Raw genomic sequence first — 18369 nt, 5'->3', positions numbered from 1 at the left:
GGGGGGGGCTGAGGTTGGGGGGGGGGGGCAGAGCAATAAAGTGGTGGTGGTCTGCAGTGCCCCCCGTCTCTTTCTGGGGGTCCCGACCCCAGTCAGGGCACGCTTGGGGGCCCCCGGTTCTATTTTGGGGGGTCCCCAGCCCTACTTGGGGGTCCCTCGCCCCACGCAGGGCACACGCGGGGGTCCCCAGACCCATTTTGGGGGTTCCCAGCCCTGATTCAGGGTCGCGCCCCGCAGAAAACCAAAATCCACCCAGAACCGCTCCAAAACAACCCAAATTTAATCGTGGGGAGAGAAACAGGGTACGGACTCCCCCCACCCCCGGGCACAACCCCGTCACCCGTCGGCCTCGGCGCTCCCGGGGGAGCGGTGTCGGGGGGCAGCGGGACGGTGTCGGGGGGGCCGGGACCCCCGGCGCTGCCCCCCGACCGCCTGTGTGGGGTGACACCGTGCCGGTGCCACGGCGCGGGGGGCCGGGGAGGATTTGGCGGCCGTCCGACGGGCTCTTGGGGGGCTGCGGGACGGCGCGGCGGGCACTGAGGAGGACTCCAACACCGTCACCGCCGCCTCCGGCTGTCCCGCGCGGTCGGACGCCGAGGAGGACTCGCACCCCGTTTCCGGCGGGTTGGGGTGCACCGGGGATGCCCCCGGCGCCGATAACGCCGTCTGGGGCGACGGGGAGGACTCCAACACCGTCACCGGCGTGTTCAGGTGTCCCGGAGGCGCCTGTAGCGCCGACAAGGCGGTTTGGGGTGTCGAGGGGGACCCCAACGCCGTCTCCATCGCCTCCAGGCGTCCCACGGACGCCTCTGCCGCCGGTAACGCGGTCGGTGGTGCCGAGGAGTCCTCCGACACCGTCTCCGCCGTGCTCAGGTGTCCCACAGACTTCTCTACCTGTAACGGCGTTGGTGGTGGTGCCGAGGAGTCCTCCAACACCGTCCCCGTCCCGTCCCGGGGTTGTACAGCCACCCCCGCCACCCGTAACGCCGGCGGCGGTGCCAAAGAGTCCCCCAACGCCGTCTCCACCGCATCGAGGCGTCCCACCGACTTCTCCTCCACCTGTAGCGCCGTTGGTGGCACCGAGGAGTCCTCCAACACCACCTCCATTGCGTTTAGGTGTCCTGCAGGTCCCTCCACCACCTGCAACGCGGTCGGCGGTGCCAAAGAGTCCTCCGACACCGTCTCCGTCCCATCCAGGTGTCCCACGGACGCCTCTGCCGCCCGTAACGCCGCTGGCGAGTCCCCCGACCCCGTCTCCGCGGCATCCGGCTGCGCTGGTGGTCCCTCGTCCGCCTGTAGGTCGCCGGTAGCCGGGGGGTGCAGGCGCTGGTGGCCCAGGAGCTGCCGGCGCAGGCGGAAGGCCTTGGGGCAGAGCCCGCAGCGGTGCCGGCGGCGCTCGGCGTGGGTGCGCCGGTGGTTCTTCAAGGCCATCAGGTTGTAGAAGGCCTTGTGACAGGCGGCGCAGCGGAAGAGGCCGGTGGTGTGGGTCTGCCGGTGGTTGACCAGGCTGCCGGCGTGCTTGTAGCTGCGGCCGCACACCTCGCAGCAGAAGGGCCGGGCTGCCTCCCGTTGCCGCCGCTCCTCCTCCTCCTCCTCCTCCTCCTCCTCCTCGCCAGCGCAGGCGCCGCACGCCGGTTCCCCGCCCGGCGTTGCCGGCGGTGCCGCCGGGGGTCCCGCCTTGCAGCGGGGGTGGTTGCGGAGGTGGTTGCGGTAGGCAGCGAGGTTGGGGTAGCGTCGGGCGCAGACGGCACAGGGGAAGACGCCGGTCTGGTGGGTTTGCCGGTGGTTAACCAGGCTGCCGCCGTGGCGGTAGGTCTTCCCGCAGACGCTACAGGCGTAGGGCCGCCGCTCGCCCCCCGCCACGTCAGCCAGGGCGGCCGCCTCCTCGGCGCGGTGGCTCCGGCTGTGCTCCCGCAGGCTCTCCAGGTCGGCGAAGGGCTGCCCGCAGTAGCCACAGATGTGCCACAGCTCCTCGCCCGCCGCCTCCCCAAAACACCCCTCCGGCACCGCCACCGGCGCCGCCAACGCCGCCGCGTGCTCCTGCCGGTGGTGCCGCGCCAGGTCGGCCTCGCCGGGGAAGATGCCGCCGCACAGGCTGCAGAGGAAGGGCCGCTCTTCCTCCTCCTCCTCCTCCTCCTCCTCCTCCTCGCCCGCGACACCCCGCGGCCGCCTGTGCCGGCGGAAATGCGCTTGCAGCGCCGGGAGGCCGCCGAACTCCTTGGGGCACAGCGAGCACTGGTAGATGCCGGGCGGCGGCGGCGGCGGCGACGGCGGCGGCGCGGCGCAGCCGTTGCAGCGGTGCTGGTGCCGGTGACGCCGCCGGCGGTGTCCCCGCAGGTGTCCCTTCAGCGCGCCCAGGTTGGAGAAGCGTTTGGCGCAGAGGCCGCAGCCGAAGTCGCCCGTCTGGTGCGTCTGCTTGTGGTTGATCAAGCTGCCCGAGTGCCGGTAGGTCTTCCCGCACACCTCGCACCGGTACACCCGCTCGGCGGCGGGGGCGGCGGTCGCGGCGTCGGCCACGCGGCGCGGCGCGGCCCGCCGCCCTCGGCGGTGCCCCCGGGCGTGGGTGCGCAAGGCCATCAGGTTGGGGAAGTGTTTGGGGCAGAGCGAGCAGGCGAAGACGCCGGTGCGATGCGTGTGCCGGTGGTTGGCCAGGCTACCCCGGTGCCGGTACCGCCGGCCGCACTCCCCGCAGCCGTACAGCCGTCCCGCCGCCGCCGCCGCCTCGTCGCCGCCGTCGTCCGTCCGTCCGTCCGCCTGCGCGCGCCGGTGGGCGCGGCGGTGGCTGTTGAGGGCGGCGAGGTTGTAGAGCTGTTTGCCGCAGGCGCTGCAGCCGTAGACGCCGGTTTGGTGGCTCCGGCGGTGGTTGACCAGGCTCCCGGCGTGCCGGTAGCTCCTCCCGCACTCCCCGCACCGGTAACGGCGCTCGCCCGACGCCGAGGCCGACGCCGGCGGGCACAGGCGCTCGGGCGACGGCACCGGCGACGCCGCCATGGCTGGCGTGGGGGGTGACGCGGGGGGGGGTCCCAGGCGGCCGGGACCACCCCACCCCCCACGGAGACCCCCCCCGCGCCACCCACCTGGGGGGGGGGGGGGGGCTCTCGGCGTCCCACAATGCACCGGGCTCCGAACTGGGGGAGGGGCGGGGGGGGGAGCTGGAAGACAAAGGGTTAAATCGGGGAGGGGGACCCCAAAACCCCCCAGTGCCCCCCCAAAACGTGGGGACCCCCCCCCCGCCCCTCCAACCCGGGGGGCCCCGCCTCTCCCATGGCCCCTCCCCCCACGAGGGGACCCCTCCCCTCCCCCCCCCCCCGGGGGGGTCCAGACCCCCGCCCCTCCCCCCGACCCCGCACCGGCACCTCCTTTTGTTGCGGGGAGACCGGAAGCCAGCCGTGGCCCCGCCCCTTCCGCCCCCCTCCCCCACCGCCCGGAAGCCACGCCCCCCCACGGGGGGCCACGCCCCTCCCGCTTCCGCCCCGCCCCCCCCGCGGTCCTAGCGCCCGCCGCGCCGCGCCCGGAGCGGAGCCCCCCAGGTAAGGACGGGCCCCCCCCCTCCCCCCCCGGGCATCGCCCCCCCCCCCCGCCCTGCACCCCCCCTTCCCATGGTGCATTGCAGCATTCCCCCCCCCCCCCCCCCCCGCGCATTGCACGACCCTTCCCGTGGTGCATCGCGCCCCCCCCCCATTGCACGGGCACCCCCCCCAAATTGCCCCCCCCCCCCCCCCCGGGACGCGTTGCACCCCTGCGGCATTGCACAGCCTCCCCCCCCCCAAATTGCACCCCCCTTCCCATGGTGCATTGCAACACCCCCCCCAGGCGTTGCACCCCCCTTCCCATGGTGCACTGCGGCCCCCTCCCCCATTGCATAGGGCCCCCCCTCCCCCCTAAATCGCCCCCCCCCCCCCCCCCCGGGTGCATTGCAACCCCCCTCGCGGCATTGCACCCCCCTTCCCATGGTGCATTGCGCGCCCCTCCCCCGCCCGTGACGCCATCTTGCCGGCCGACAAAGGGGGGGGAGGGGCGGCCACACTCCACCCCCCGGGGGGGGGGGGGGATGGGGGAAGTGGGGTGACCCCCCCCTCCCCCCAGCTGGGTGCGGCTCCCAGGTGCAAAATGGGGTCAAACGGGGCGAAATCGGTGTAAAATGGGCGCGGGGTGGGGGATGGGGGAGCCGGGTCCCCCCCAACGTGGGGCTGTGTCCGCAGGGGCCATGGAGGAGCAGCAGGAGGGGCCGGGTGGGGACGTCGGCGGTGGCACCCGTGGGGACGTCGGTGGTGGCACCCGTGGGGACGTCCATGGTGGCACCCGTGGGGACGTCGGTGGTGGCACCCGTGGGGACGTCGGCGGTGGCACCCGTGGGGACGTCCATGGTGGCACCCGTGGGGACGTCGGTGGTGGCACCCATGGGGACGTCCATGGTGGCACCCATGGGGACGTCGGTGGCACCCGTGTCCATGATGGCACCCATGGGGACCTCCAAGATGATGCCCTCGATGACACCCCCGGGAACGTCGGCGATGACGCCCACAGCAACGTCCGAGGTGACACCCACGGGGACCTCCAAGGTGACACCCAAGAAGCCGGCCAAGACGTCTCCCATGGGGACCTCCCCGATGACGCCCCTGGGGACGTCCCTGTCCCGCCCGCCTACGTGAAGTCGGGGAGCCACTACAAGTGTCCCACCTGTGCCACCACCTTCCCCACCCCGCCACGGGCCCTGCGCCACGCCCAGACGCACGCGTCCACCGCGTCCGGAGGTGGCACCGCCGCCAGGTCCAGAGGTGCCACCGCCACGTCCGGAGGTGCCACTGCCGCCAGGTCCAGAGGTGCCACCGCCACGACGGATGTGTCCACCGCCTCCGGAGGTGCCACCACCAGGTCCAGAAGTGCCACCACAACCAGGTCGAGAGGTGCCACCACCACGACGGCTGCGCCGACCACCTCCAGAGGTGCCACCACCACCAGGTCCAGAGGTGCCACCGCCACCAGGTCCAGAGGTGCCACCGCCACTGCGTACGGAGGTGCCATCACCATGACGGATGTCTCTGAAGCACCTGGAGACGCTACTACCACGACGGACGTCTCCAAAGAATCTGGGGGTGCCACCACCACGATGGATACGTCCACCCCTTCTGTGGGCACCGCCACCAGGTCCAGAGGTGCCACCGCCACCAGGTCCAGAGGTGCCACCGCCACCAGGTCCAGAGGTGCCACCACCACCACCACGTCTGGAGGCGCTGCCGCCACGACGGACGCATCCAAAGCATCCGGAGATTCCACCACCACCACCACCACGTCCGCAGATGCCACCACCGCGGCGGACACGTCCAAAACAGCTGGAGGTGCCACCACCACCACCCCCCGGTCCAGGGGTGCCACCACCACCAGGTCCAGAGGTGCCGCTGCCACGAGGGCTGCATCCAAAGCGTCTGGAGATGCCACCGCTACGATTGCCACGTCCAGAGCACCCGGAGGTGCCACCGCCACCGTCTCTGGCAACGCCACCCCCACGACGGACGCGTCCGAAGCGCCCAGAGATGCCACCACCGGCACGTCGAGCGGCGCTGGCGCTGCAGTAGACGCACCCGGAGATGCCACCGCCGCATCCGAAGCGTCCAGAGATGCCACCGCCGCGTCCGCGTCCAAAGCATCCGGAGATGCCCCCGCGGACGCCCCCTGCTCCGCCTGCCCCCGCCCCGCTCCCCCCTTCCCCTGCGCCGCCTGCCCCAAGTCCTACGGCACCCTCTCCAAGCTGACCATCCACCAGCGCGCCCACACCGGCGAACGTCCCTTCTCCTGCCCGGATTGCCCCAAATCCTTCGCCGACCCCTCCGTCTACCGCAAACACTGTCGCGGCCACGCCGGGCTGCGTCCCCACCGTTGCGGCACCTGTCCCAAAGCCTACGCCGAGCGCAAGGACCTCCGCAACCACCAGCGCAGCCACACGGGCGAGCGGCCCTTCCTCTGCGCCGAGTGCGGCAAGAGCTTCGGCCGTTCCTCCTCCCTCGCCTGCCACCAGCGCATCCACGCCCCCCGCAAGCCCTACGCCTGCGGCACCTGCGGGAAGGCCTTCACCCAGCTCTCCTCCTTCCAGAGCCACCAGCGCGTCCACACCGGCGAGCGTCCCTACCTCTGCCCCCAGTGCGGGCGGATGTTCTCCGACCCCTCCAGCTACCGCCGGCACCAACGCGCCCACCAAGGCGTGAAGCCGTACGGCTGCGGGGAATGCGGCAAAGCTTTCCGGCAGCCGGCGGATCTGGCGGTGCACCGGCGGACCCACACGGGCGAGCGGCCGTGGCGGTGCGGGGAGTGCGGCAAAGCCTTCGTGGCCTCCTGGGACCTCAAGCGGCACCGGCTGACCCACACGGGCGAGCGGCCCTGGCGATGCGGGGAGTGCGGGAAGGGTTTCGGGGAGAGGGCGGCGCTGGGCAAGCACCGGCGGACGCACTCCGGCGAGAGGCCCTACGCCTGCGGGCGCTGCGGGAAGGGCTTCGGGGGGGCCTCGGGGCTGCGCAAGCACGAGAGGACGCACGGGAAGCAGGAGGCGGGAGGCGGGGACAACGTGGCCGCCAGCGGGGGGGGCGGATGTGGCCGCCGGGGCTGGCCTCAACATGGCCGCCGGGGCTGGCCTCAATATGGCCGCTGGACCTGGCCTCAGCATTGCTGGAGGTGGTCAGGGCATGGCCACCAGACTCGGCCATGACGTGGCTGCCGGAGCTGGCCACAACATGGCTGCCAGAGCTGGCCACGGCATGGCAACCGGCGCTGGGCACGACGTGGGCGGTCAACCCGGCCACGTTATGGCCACCGGCATTGGCCACGGCATGGCTGCCGGTGCCGGGCATGACATGGGCGGTCAACCTGGCCACGGTATGGCCACCGGCCTTGGCCACGGCATGGCCGCTGGCGCTGGGCATGACATGGGCGGGCAACCTGGCCACGGTATGGCCACCGGCGTTGGCCACGGCATGGCTGCTGTCATTGGGCATAACGCGGGTGCCCAACCTGGCCACGCTATGGCCGCCAGTGTTGGCCATGGCATGACTGCCGGCATTGGGCATGACGTGAGTGCCCAACCTGGCCACAAAGTGGCTGCCGGCGCTGCCCACAATATGGCCACTGGACTTGGCCATGACATGGCCAACAGAGCTGGCCACACCATGGCTGCCCAAGCTGGCCGTGACGCGGCCGCCGCTACTGGGCGGGACGTGGGTGCTCAACCCGGTCACGACGTGGCCGCTGGACTCGGCCACAGCATGGCCACCGCCGCCGGAGCAGGGCCCATCATGGCCGCTGGAGCTAGTCACAACATGGCGGCCGCCGGCGGAGCCGTGGGCTGTGGCAGCCTCAACATGGCCGATGCCTGTGGAGGGCCCAACATGGCCGCCACCAACATGGCCACCACCAAGATGGCCGCCCCCTGTGGAGGCCCCAACATGGCCGCCCCCAATATGGCCGCCCCCAGTGGAGCCCCGGGGGCGTGCCCAGCTGCCGGGGGCGTGCCCCTGCCTGACCCCGCCTCCCCAGAGCCCCGCCCCTTCGCCTGCCCCCTCTGCCACAAACGCTTCGGGGCCAGGGCGGGGCTGCGCAAGCACCAGCGCCGCCACGGCCCCGCCCCCTCCCCGCAGGCCACGCCCACCCCAGGCCCCGCCCCCGCCGAGGCAGTTTAGCCACGGGGGCACACCCCCCCACTGGGCCACGCCCCCCTCCTCATCCCCACCCCCTTGCCGCCAGGGGGGCGGGGCCTCTCCAGCCCCTCCCGCGCCGGAATAGGGGCGGGGCTCCTCGGGGGCGGTTCCTCGCGTGGCCCCGCCCCTTCCTCCTCCCCCTCGAGTGTTAATGGAAATAAATGGCCGCCTCCGCGCCTGCGCCTCCGCCTCTCTGTGACCCCGGGGGGACCCAGCCAACCACGCTCCACTTCCGGGGTTCCACCATCTTTATTTATGCTCCTCCCACCCACGCCCCCACCCCCCAGCCAATGGCCACGGAGCGCTGCCACAGCTCAGCCAATCGCACAGTGCCTCCCCCCCCCCCCCCCCCGCCAATGGCCACACAGGATCTTGGCCAATCCTCCATCAGTATTTTCCCCACCCCCCCACTATTGACCAATCCCACATCAGTCCCACCCCCCCAGCCAATCCCGCATCAGTCCCGCCCTCTGCTCTCAGCCAATCCCATCTCAGTCTCCTCCCCCCCGACCCCACCCAATCCCCTGCCAGCATCCCCCCCCCTCTCAGCCAATCCCGCATCAGTCCCGCCCTCTGCTCTCAGCCAATCCCATCTCAGTCTCCTCCCCCCCGACCCCACCCAATCCCCTGCCAGCATCCCCCCCCCTCTCAGCCAATCCCACATCAATCCTGCCCAGGCCAATCCCACCCCACCCAATCACCCGCCCCAGCCACACCCACCCCTCAGCCAATGGCGTCGCGGGGGCCCGTCCCCACCCGCTCAGGACGCCTGGGTCCTGGGGAGAGGCTCCGCCCCACGGGGGTCCAGCACCTCGGGGTGCCCCTCCATGGGGTGCCCCTCCATGGGGCGCCCCACCTCGGGGTGCCCCACCTCGGGGCTCCTGGTCTTGGGGTGCCCCTCCAGGGTCTCCAACCCTTGGTGCCCCCCAAGGCTCCCGGGGTGCGGGTGCCCCTCCGACAGCTCTAGAGCATGGGGCACCCCAAGACTCTCGGTCTTTGGGTGCTTCTCCGTCACCTCGAAGCTTGGGCGAACCTCCAGCATCTCCATGTGTGGGTGCTCCTCAAGTCTCGTGGTCTTGGGGTGCTCCTCCATCGACTCCAAACCTCGGTGCACCCCAAGTCTCTCAAGCTTTGGGTGCTCCTCCATCATCTCCACACCTTGGTGCACCCCAAGTCTCTCAAGCTTTGGGTGCTCCTCCATCATCTCCAAACCTCGGTGCACCCCAAGTCTCTTGGTCTTTGGATACTCCTCCATCGTCTCCAAACCTTGGTGCACCCCAAGTCTCTTGGTCTTTGGGTGCTCCTCCATCATCTCCACACCTTGGTGCACCCCAAGTCTCTTGGTCTTTGGGTGCTCCTCCATCGTCTCCAAACCTTGGTGCACCCCAAGTCTCTTGGTCTTTGGGTGCTCCTCCATCGTCTCCAAACCTTGGTGCACCCCAAGTCTCTTGGTCTTTGGGTGCTCCTCCATCGTCTCCAAACCTCGGTGCACCCCAAGTCCCTCAAGCTCTGGGTGCTCCTCCATTGTCTCCAAACCCGGTTGAACCTCCAACGTCTTCAAGCCTGGTTTCACCTCCATCATCTCCACACCTTGGTGCACCCCAAGTCTCTTGGTCTTTGGGTGCTCCTCCATCGTCTCCAAGCCTGGCTGAACCTCCGACATCTCCAAACTTGGTCGCACCCCAGACGTCTTGGTGTTTGGGTGCCCCTCCATCACCTCCAAGCCCGGCTGAACTTCCATCGTCCCCAAGCCTTGTTGACTCTCCAACGTCTCCAAGCTTGGTTGAGCCTCCGACGTCTCGGTCTTCGGCTGCTCCTCCAGCGCCTCCAAACCCGGCTGACCCTCCAACGCCTCCACGCTCGTCCGCCCCTGCGCCGCCCCGTGGGCCTCCTCCAGGTGCACCCGCTCGTGGGTGATGAGGTTGGAGCTCTGGCTGAAGCGCCGGCCGCAGCGGGCGCAGCCGTAGGGCCGCTCGCCGGTGTGGGTCCGCCGGTGCTGCTCCAGGTGGGCGCTGCGGACGAAAGCCCGGCCGCACTCCCCGCAGCCGTAGGGTTTCTCCCCGGTGTGGATGCGCTGGTGCCGCACCAGGGTGGAGCTCATGCCGAACGCCTTGCCGCACTCGCCGCAGCGGTAGGGCCGCTCGCCGGCATGCGTCCGCCGGTGCAGGGCCAGGTTGGAGCGGAGGGCGAAGGCTTGCCCGCACTCCCCGCAGGCGAAGGGTCGCTCCTCCCCGTGCGCCCGTTGGTGCCGCGCCAGCGCCGAGCGCAGCCCGAAGGCTCGCCCGCACTCCCCGCAGCGGTGCGGTTGCAAACCCAAGTGCAACCGCCGGTGCTTGGCCAAGGTGGCCCCGTGGCCGAAGCGTTTGCCGCACTCGGCGCAGGCGAAGGGTTTCTCGCCGCTGTGGCTGCGCTGGTGCTGGATGAGCTCCGAGCTTTGGACGAAGCCTTTGCCGCACTCACTGCAGCGGAAGGGCTTCTCGCCGCCGTGGGTCTTGCCGTGCTTGAGGAGGTTGGCGCGTTGAGCAAAGCTCTTGCCGCATTGGCTGCAACGGTAGGGTCTTTCGCCAGAGTGGCTGGCTTGGTGTTGGAGGAGATCGGAGCTACGGTAAAACGCTTTCCGGCACTGACCGCAGGCGTAGGGTCGCTCGCCGGCGTGGGCGCGCTGGTGTTTCACCAGGTTGGTGCTTTGGCTGAAGGCTTTGCCGCATTCAGCGCAGGCGTAGGGGCGCTCGCCGGTGTGGGTGCGGCGGTGCTGGGCCAGGTTGGAGCTCCAACCGAAAGCTTTGCCGCAGTCGCCGCACTTGTAGGGCCGCTCGCCGGTGTGGGTCCGGAGGTGCTGGGCCAGGTGGGAGCGTTGGGCGAAGCGTTTGCCGCACTCACCGCAGGCGTTGGGGCGCTCGCCCGTGTGGCTGCGCCGGTGACGCTCCAGCTTCGACCATTGGCCGAAGGCTTTGCCGCACTCGCTGCAGATGTAGGGGCGGCCGGGGGGGCCTCCGGCTGTGCCGGGGGCAGGTGTCAGGAACCCCAGGGATTGGGGGGGCCGTCCCGGCGTGGGTCAAGGGGTCCCGGATGCCTGGGTCCCCCCTTTCACCCACCCTGGGAGGGGTTGGGGGTCCCGGAGGCCTGGGTCCCCCCCCTATAACCCACCCTAGGAGGGGCTGGGGGTCCCAGACACCTGGGTCCCCCCCCTATAACCCACCCTAGGAGGGGCTGGGGGTCCCGGACACCTGGGTCCCCCCTTTCACCCACCCTGGGAGGGGTTGGGGGTCCCGGACACCTGGGTGCCCCCTTTCACCCACCCTGGGAGGGGCTGGGGGTCCCAGACACCTGGGTCCCCCCCCTATAACCCACCCTAGGAGGGGCTGGGGGTCCCGGACACCTGGGTCCCCCCCCTATAACCCACCCTGGGAGGGGTTGGGGGTCCCGGACACCTGGGTCCCCCCCCATAACCCACCCTGGGAGGGGTTGGGGGTGCCGGACACCTGGGTGCCCCCCTTTCACCCACCCTGGGAGGGGCTGGGGGTCCCGGACACCTGGGTCCCCCCTTTCACCCACCCTGGGAGGGGTTGGGGGTGCCGGACACCTGGGTCCCCCCCCGTAACCCACCCTAGGAGGGGCTGGGGGTCCCAGACACCTGGGTCCCCTCCTTTAACCCACCCTGGGAGGGGTTGGGGGTCCCGGACACCTGGGTCCCCCCCCTATAACCCACCCTAAGAGGGGCTGGGGGTCCCGGACACCTGGGTGCCCCCTTTCACCCACCCTGGGAGGGGCTGGGGGTCCCGGAGGCCTGGGTCCCCCGAGGGTCTCACCTGCCACCGGCTCCTTGGGGGTGTCCTCGGCGGCTCCGGTCGGGGGGTCCATGGGGCAGCCTGGGGGGGAGGGGAGGTAACACGTCAGGGGGGGCTGGGGCGGACCCAGGGGCCCGGGCGCCCCCCGGCAGGTTGGGGGGGGGATCTCAGGGGGCCCGGGCGTGCGGGCCCCCCCTTACCCGAGGGGCTGGCGCTGGCCTGCATGGTCCCGGGGCGGGGGGCGGCGGGGGGCGGCGGGGGCCGGCGGGGCCGGGTCCGCGGGGCTGAGGCGGCCCCGACCTGCGGCCTGAGGGAGCGGGGAGAAGGGGCGGGGCTCAGCCGCCGGACCGCCCCCCCGTGACGCCACTTCCTTTAGCCGCACCCCCCCGCCGCCTCCCGGCAACGCCTCCCCATGGCAACGCCCCCGTAGCAACGCCCGCCCCGTTAGCAACGCCCTCCCCCTAGCAACGCCGCCGCCCTAGCAACAGCGTCCCCCGCGCGCTGATTGGCCGGCGGCGGCGGGGGGGGGGGGCGCGGTCGGAGGGAAGGGAGGGGCGTGGTCCGGGGAAGCGGTGAGGGGAGCGGAGTGCCGAGTGCGCGGCCTGAGGGGCGGGGCCGGGCGGGGCGGGGAGGCGTGGCCAGGGTGTGGGGCGCTGATTGGTGGGCGGTGTGGAAGGGGGGCGTGGCCGGGCGGCGCCATATCCGGGCCCCGCGGGGGAGCGGCGGGAGCGGGCGGCGGCGCCGGGGGGAGGTGAGCGGTCCCCGGGGGAGGGTGGGGTCCGCCCCGTCCCCATGGCAACCGCCCCGTCCCCATGGCAACCGCCCCGTCCCCATCGCTACGGGGACCGCGGCCCCGCCCCGGGCCGCCATGGGCTGTGGGGAGGCGGATGGGGGGCCCGGGCGCCTGGGGGGCCCGGGCGCCTGGGGCCTGGCGTGCCTGGGGCCCCGGGGTGTGGGGCCGTGGGGTGCGTGGGGCCCCGGGGTGTGGGTCCCGGGGGCGCCTGGGTCCTCGGGATGTGGGGCCCTGGGCTGTGGGTCCTCGGGATATGGGGCCCCGGGGCGCGTGGGGCCCCGGGGTGTGGGTCCCTGGGATGTGGGTCCCTGGGGTGCGTGGGGCCCGGACGCCTGGGTCCCCAGGATATGTGGGTCCCTAGGATGTGGGTCCCTGGGGTGCCTGGGTCCTCGGGATGTGGGGCCCTGGGCTGTGGGTCCTCGGGATGTGGGGCCCCGGGGCGCATGGGGCCCCGGGGTGTGGGGCCCTGGGATGTGGGTCCCTGGGGTGCGTGGGGCCCGGACGCCTGGGTCCCCAGGATATGTGGGTCCCTTGGGCACGTGGGTCCCTAGGATGTGGGTCCCTGGGGCGCCTGGGTCCTCATGATGTGGGTCCCTGGGCTGTGGGTCCTCGGGATGTGGGTCCCCGGGGCGCGTGGGGCCCCGGGGTGTGGGGCCATGGGGCGCCTGGGTCCTTGGGATGTGGGTCCCTGGGCTGTGGGTCCTCGGGATGTGGGTCCCTGGGGTGCGTGGGGCCTGGACACCTGGGTCCCCAGGATATGTGGGTCCCTGGGGCACGTGGGGCCCTGGGCTGTGGGTCCCTGGGGTGCCTGGGTCCTCGGGATGTGGGGCCCTGGGGCGCGTGGGGCCCGGACGCCTGGGTCCCCAGGATATGTGGGTCCCTTGGGCACGTGGGTCCCTAGGATGTGGGTCCCTGGGGTGCCTGGGTCCTCGGGATGTGGGGCCCTGGGCTGTGGGTCCTCGGGATGTGGGGCCCCGGGGCGCATGGGGCCCCGGGGTGTGGGGCCCTGGGATGTGGGTCCCTGGGGTGCGTGGGGCCCGGACGCCTGGGTCCCCAGGATATGTGGGTCCCTTGGGCACGTGGGTCCCTAGGATGTGGGTCCCTGGGGCGCCTGGGTCCTCATGATGTGGGTCCCTGGGCTGTGGGTCCTCGGGATGTGGGTCCCCGGGGCGCGTGGGGCCCCGGGGTGTGGGGCCATGGGGCGCCTGGGTCCTTGGGATGTGGGTCCCTGGGCTGTGGGTCCTCGGGATGTGGGTCCCTGGGGTGCGTGGGGCCTGGACACCTGGGTCCCCAGGATATGTGGGTCCCTGGGGCACGTGGGGCCCGGACGCCTGGGTCCCCAGGATATGTGGGTCCCTGGGGCACGTGGGTCCCCGGGATGTGGGTCCCTGGGGCGCGTGGGGCCCAGACACCTGGGTCCCCAGCTCCGTGCCCTGACAAGGTGGCGCGGGCGCCATGACGGAGGCGGAGGTGGAGGCCGGGGGGCAGCGGGACCCCCCCGGGCGGGGTTCGGGGGCCGGGGGGGGCCCCCTGGCCCTGCTGAAGGCGCGGGCGCTGGACGTCACCTTCGAGGTGGGGGACGAGTACGAGATCATCGAGACCATCGGCACCGGCGCCTATGGGGTCGTCAGCTCCGCCCGCCGCCGCGACACCGGTGAGCCGGGTGCCTGGGTCCCTTGGGTGGGAGATGGGGGGGCACCCGGACACCTGGGTGCTTGGGTGGGAGATTGGGGGGCACCCGGACAGTTGGGTCCCTTGGGCGGGAGATCGGGGGGCACCCGGACAGTTGGGTCCCTTGGGTGGGGGTTCTTGGACACCTGGGTCCCTTGGGTGGGAGATGGGGGGGCACCCGGACACGTGGGTGCTTGGGTGGGAGATTGGGGGGCACCCGCACAGTTGGGTCCCTTGGGTGGGGGTTCTTGGACATCTGGGTCCCTTGGGTGGGAGATCGGGGGGCACCCGGACAGTTGGGTCCCTTGGGTGGGGGTTCTTGGACACCTGGGTTCCTTGGGTGGGAGATGGGGGGGCACCCGGACAGTTGGGTCCCTTGGGTGGGGGTTCTTGGACACCTGGGTCCCTTGGGTGGGAGATGGAGGGGCACCCGGACATGTGGGTGCTTGGGTGGGAGATTGGGGGGCACCCGCACAGTTGGGTCCCTTGGGCGGGAGATCGGGGGGCACCCGGACATGTGGGTCCCTTGGGTGGGGGTTTTTGGACATCTGGGTCCCTTAGGTGGGAGATCGGGGAGCACCCAGACGTGTGGGTCCCTTGGGTGGGAGATTGGGGGGCACCCGGACACCTGGGTCCCTTGGGTGCTTGGGTGGGCACCCTGGGGGCCACCGGGGCAGGTGACGAGCCCCCTGGACGCCTGGGTCCGCGGGACGTCAGGCCAGCAGGTGGCCATCAAGAAGATCCCCAACGCGTTTGACGTGGTGACCAACGCCAAGCGGACCTTGCGGGAGCTGAAGATCCTCAAGCACTTCAAGCATGACAACATCATCGGCATCAAGGACATCCTCAAGCCCACCGTCCCTTACGGCGAGTTCCGCTCCGTGTGCGTGCCCCGGACGCCTGGGTCGTCCCCTCCCCGGTGTCCCCCCAGACGCTTGGGTCCATCAGGTGGTGGTGGCCCTCCACAGGGACATCTCCCTCCCCTCCTGGGTGCTCTTGTGAGGCAGGAGAACACGTGGGATGGAGCCCACTTGGCCAGCTGGGTCCATCGGGTGATGGTGGCCCCCACAGGGATGTTCCCAGCCCCCCCGGACACCCAGATCCTCTTGGGGGGCAGCAGGACACGTGGGATGGAGCCCCCTTGATCAGCTGGGTCCATCGGGTGGTGGTGGCCCCCATAGGGACGTTCCCAGCCCACCCGGACACCCAGATCCTCTTGGGGGGCAGCAGGACACGTGGGATGGAGCCCCCTCGGCCAGCTGGGTCCATCGGGTGGTGGTGGCCCCCACAGGGATTTTCCCAGCCCCCCCGGACACCTGGGTCCTCTTGGAGGGCAGCAGGACACGTGGGATGGAGCCCACCTGGCCACCCAGGTTCACAGGGGGGTGGTGGTGCCCATGGGGACGTTTCCAGCCCCTCCCGGACGCCTGGATCCCCCTTCCTGCCTGCAGCTACGTGGTGCTGGACCTGATGGAGAGCGACCTCCACCAGATCATCCACTCGGCACAGCCGTTGACGCTGGAGCACGTCCGCTACTTCCTCTACCAGCTCCTGCGGGGCCTCAAGTACATCCACTCGGCCAACGTCCTCCACCGCGACCTGAAGCCCAGCAACCTCTTGGTGAACGAGAACTGCGAGCTGAAGATCGGCGACTTCGGCATGGCCCGCGGGCTGGGAGCTGACCCGCGGCACGCCAAGGCCTTCCTCACCGAGTACGTGGCCACCCGCTGGTACCGGGCGCCGGAGCTGCTGCTCTCGCTCCACCGCTACACCCGCGCCATCGACATGTGGTCGGTCGGGTGCATCTTCGCCGAGATGTTGGGTCGCCGGCAGCTCTTCCCCGGCAGGAACTACGTCCACCAGCTGCAGCTCATCATGGCCGTGCTGGGGACGCCGCCGGCCACCGTCATGGCCGCCATCGGCGCCGAACGGGTGCGGGCGTACGTGCAGAGCCTGCCGCCGCGGCCGGCGGTGCCTTGGGAGAGCCTCTTTGGCGACACCGAGCCGGCGGCGTTGGCGCTGTTGGGTCGGATGCTGCGCTTTGACCCACGGGAGCGGGTGGGGGTGGCCGAGGCGCTGCGGCACCCGTTTCTGGCCAAGTACCACGACCCCGAGGACGAGCCCGAGTGCGTCCCCGCCTTCGACTTTGCCTTCGACCGCCGGGCGCTCACCAAGGAGGAAATCAAGGCGGCCATCGTGGCCGAGATCGCCGACTTCCACGCCCGCCGCGATGGTATCCGGCGGCAAATTGCCTTCGCGCCGGCCGGCGGCACCGAAAGCGCAGCCGGCGGGGCCGGCGTCGGTGTCAACGCGGCCAACGGTGCCATGGCCAACGTTAGCGTCCCCATGGGCGACATCAACGCAGCCAACGTTGGCGTCGGCGCAACTAACGTCAACGTGGGCAACGTCAACGTGGCCAGCGTCAACGTGGGCAACGTCACCGCCGCCAATTCCAGCGTCAACATGGGCAACGTCAGCATGGGCAACTCCGGCGTCAACGTGGGCAACGCCGGTGTCAACGTGGGCAACGCTGCCATGGCCAACGTCAACGTGGCCGACGTCAACATGGCCAGCGTCAGCATGGCCAACGCCGCCATGGCCAACATCAGCGCCACCATGGCCAACAGCAACGTCACCATGGCCAACGCCGCCATGGCCAACGTCAACGCCTCCATGGCCAACGTCAACGCCGCCAACGTCAACGTGTCCAATGCCGCGGTGGCCGGCGTTGGCCCGGCCTGGCCCTGCGCCGACGTGGACATGCCGAGCCCTGGCCCCGCCCCTGCCCCTGACTGCCCAATGGACTCTCCCCGGGTGAAGGCGGAGCCCGGGGCTCCCGTGGCACCCAAGCGGGACGGCGCCATCTCGGACGACACCAAGGCCGCCCTCAAGGCTGCTCTGCTCAAGTCGGCCATGAGGAACAAGAGCAAAGGTGAGGGGCGCCCGGCTCCCCCGGCGCGTTAAAGGGTTGGGTGGTGGCCCCTTCCCGAATTCTGGGTTGCCAGACGTCGGTTGTGGTTGGGTCGGTGGCTCCATCCCTGGTCTCCCGCGTCCCCCGCAGAGGCACCGTGCGCGGCCCCCGAGGCGCCGGAGGGCCGGAAGCCGGTGACGGCGGCGGAGCGGCAGCGGGAGCGGGAGGAGAAGCGCCGGCGGCGGCAGGAGCGGGCGAAGGAGCGGGAGAAGAAGCAGCGGGAGCGGGAGCGTCGCGAGCCCCGGGGCCGCGGCGAGGGGCTCCGGGGGCTCGTCCTCACCGATGACGACCGCCACCTCCTCGAGCGTTGGACCAAGATGCGGGACGGGGCCCCGCCTCGCCCCCCGCCCCCTCCCCGGCCCCCCGCCCCCCCTCCCCCTTGCCCCCAACCTTGCGGGGGACCCCCCGAAACCTGGCCGGGCCCCGAGGTGTGGCCGGAGCCCCCCGCCGCCCCCCTCCCGGCGGACCCCGACGTGGCCACCGTCACCCAGCAGCTCTCCAAGTCGCAGGTGAGGGTCCCACCAGGCGTCCCCCGGTCGGGGCGGGGGGGACCCAGACGTCACGGCTCGGCCTTCGTGCTGACCATCATCATCATCATCATCCCCCCCCTCCCCGTAGGTGGAGGACCTGCTGCCCCCCGTCTTTTCGGTGACCCCCAAGGGGAGCGGGGCCGGCTACGGGGTGGGCTTCGACCTGGAGGAGTTCCTCAGCCAATCGCTGGACATGGTGGGGGACACCAAGGACAGGTGAGAGGTCCCCTGCGTCCGGCGTCCCCTCTCCCCACCGCGTCCCTCTCCCGGGCGGGCACCCGAGCGTCCCTGGGGGTGGTGGGGGGGGGGTGGGGGTCCGGGCTGAGGACCCCGTCCCCGTCCCCCCCGCAGCCAGGGGGATTCGGCGCCGCTGTCGGCCTCGCTGCTCGCCGACTGGCTGGAGGTCCATCGCCTGAGCCCCGCCGCCCTCGAGAGCCTCCAGCGCGACCTCCAGCTCGGCTCCCCCATGCTGCTCGCCGACGACCTCCCCGACCCCTGACGGGGCGGGGCACCCGGGACCCGCCCCTCCGGTGCCTCGGCCCCGCCCCACCGGTGCCTCGGCCCCGCCCCCGGCACCCAATTAAATTTGGAAGGAAACGGCCCCGTTTCGTGCCGCCCGGGCGTCCCGGCGTCGGTCCCGGCTCCTTGGGGACCTATAGGGGACGGTGGAGGGTGGCGGGACCTTGCGTGGGGCTCTGGGGGGCTGTCGGAGACCCTATGGGCCTATAGGGGCTGTAGGGAGCCACATAGGCTGTGTGGGGACGTATGGGCTCTGCAGGGTTGTGGGAGACTCTGTGGGTCTATAGCGGCCGCAGGGAACGTGTGGGGCTATAGGGAGCTTATGGGTCATACGAGGTTACATCGCACTATATGAACCTATAGGGACCCATATGGGGCCATAGAGCCCCGTGCAGGCTGTATGGGAACGTAG

The 18369-nt window shown here is 71.4% G+C and overlaps 2 protein-coding genes across 2 annotated transcripts; one reads left to right on the top strand and one right to left on the bottom strand.

Moving 5' to 3' along the window:
- Positions 1-262: 262 nt before the first annotated feature.
- On the bottom strand, positions 263-11820 carry LOC142404189 (uncharacterized). The gene is made up of 10 exons (XM_075490668.1): positions 11674-11820; positions 11495-11554; positions 9259-10682; positions 8447-9204; positions 8256-8354; positions 6464-7878; positions 5837-6375; positions 4736-5718; positions 4123-4631; positions 263-3296 (listed from the first exon to the last, which is right to left on the bottom strand). The coding sequence occupies exons 1-10, from the start codon at positions 11696-11698 to the stop codon at positions 337-339; spliced, it is 8772 nt and encodes a 2923-aa protein (XP_075346783.1). The 5' UTR covers positions 11699-11820; the 3' UTR covers positions 263-336.
- A 350-nt stretch (positions 11821-12170) lies between these two features.
- On the top strand, positions 12171-18026 carry MAPK7 (mitogen-activated protein kinase 7). The gene is made up of 7 exons (XM_075490684.1): positions 12171-12224; positions 13708-13920; positions 14655-14820; positions 15389-16869; positions 16999-17417; positions 17527-17654; positions 17790-18026. Exons 2-7 carry the CDS (start codon positions 13722-13724, stop codon positions 17935-17937), a joined length of 2541 nt encoding a protein of 846 aa, XP_075346799.1. The 5' UTR covers positions 12171-12224; positions 13708-13721; the 3' UTR covers positions 17938-18026.
- Positions 18027-18369: the final 343 nt, after the last annotated feature.

Source organism: Mycteria americana, unplaced genomic scaffold, assembly GCF_035582795.1.
Source record: "Mycteria americana isolate JAX WOST 10 ecotype Jacksonville Zoo and Gardens unplaced genomic scaffold, USCA_MyAme_1.0 Scaffold_91, whole genome shotgun sequence".
NCBI classification, from domain to species: Eukaryota; Metazoa; Chordata; class Aves; order Ciconiiformes; family Ciconiidae; genus Mycteria; species Mycteria americana.
The sequence above is the reverse complement of the archived record's forward strand: the minus strand, read 5'-3'. Positions and strand labels throughout refer to the sequence as shown.

What these genes read in the sequence shown, in the direction of transcription:
- MAPK7 (XM_075490684.1), top strand. Translation starts at nt 13,722, where the DNA reads ATGACGGAGGCGGAGGTGGAGGCCGGGGGGCAGCGGGACCCCCCCGGG. An exon ending in CGCCCGCCGCCGCGACACCG is followed by an intron (nt 13,921 to 14,654) that starts GTGAGCCGGGTG and finishes GCGGGACGTCAG; the next exon opens with GCCAGCAGGTGGCCATCAAG. An exon ending in GTGGGGGACACCAAGGACAG is followed by an intron (nt 17,655 to 17,789) that starts GTGAGAGGTCCC and finishes TCCCCCCCGCAG; the next exon opens with CCAGGGGGATTCGGCGCCGC.
- LOC142404189 (XM_075490668.1), bottom strand. Translation starts at nt 11,698, where the DNA reads ATGCAGGCCAGCGCCAGCCCCTCGG. An exon ending in AAGGTGTGGAGATGATGGAG is followed by an intron (nt 9,205 to 9,258) that starts GTGAAACCAGGC and finishes GAGACAATGGAG; the next exon opens with GAGCACCCAGAGCTTGAGGG. An exon ending in GGATTGGCTGAGAGCAGAGG is followed by an intron (nt 7,879 to 8,255) that starts GCGGGACTGATG and finishes CCGGGGTCACAG; the next exon opens with AGAGGCGGAGGCGCAGGCGC.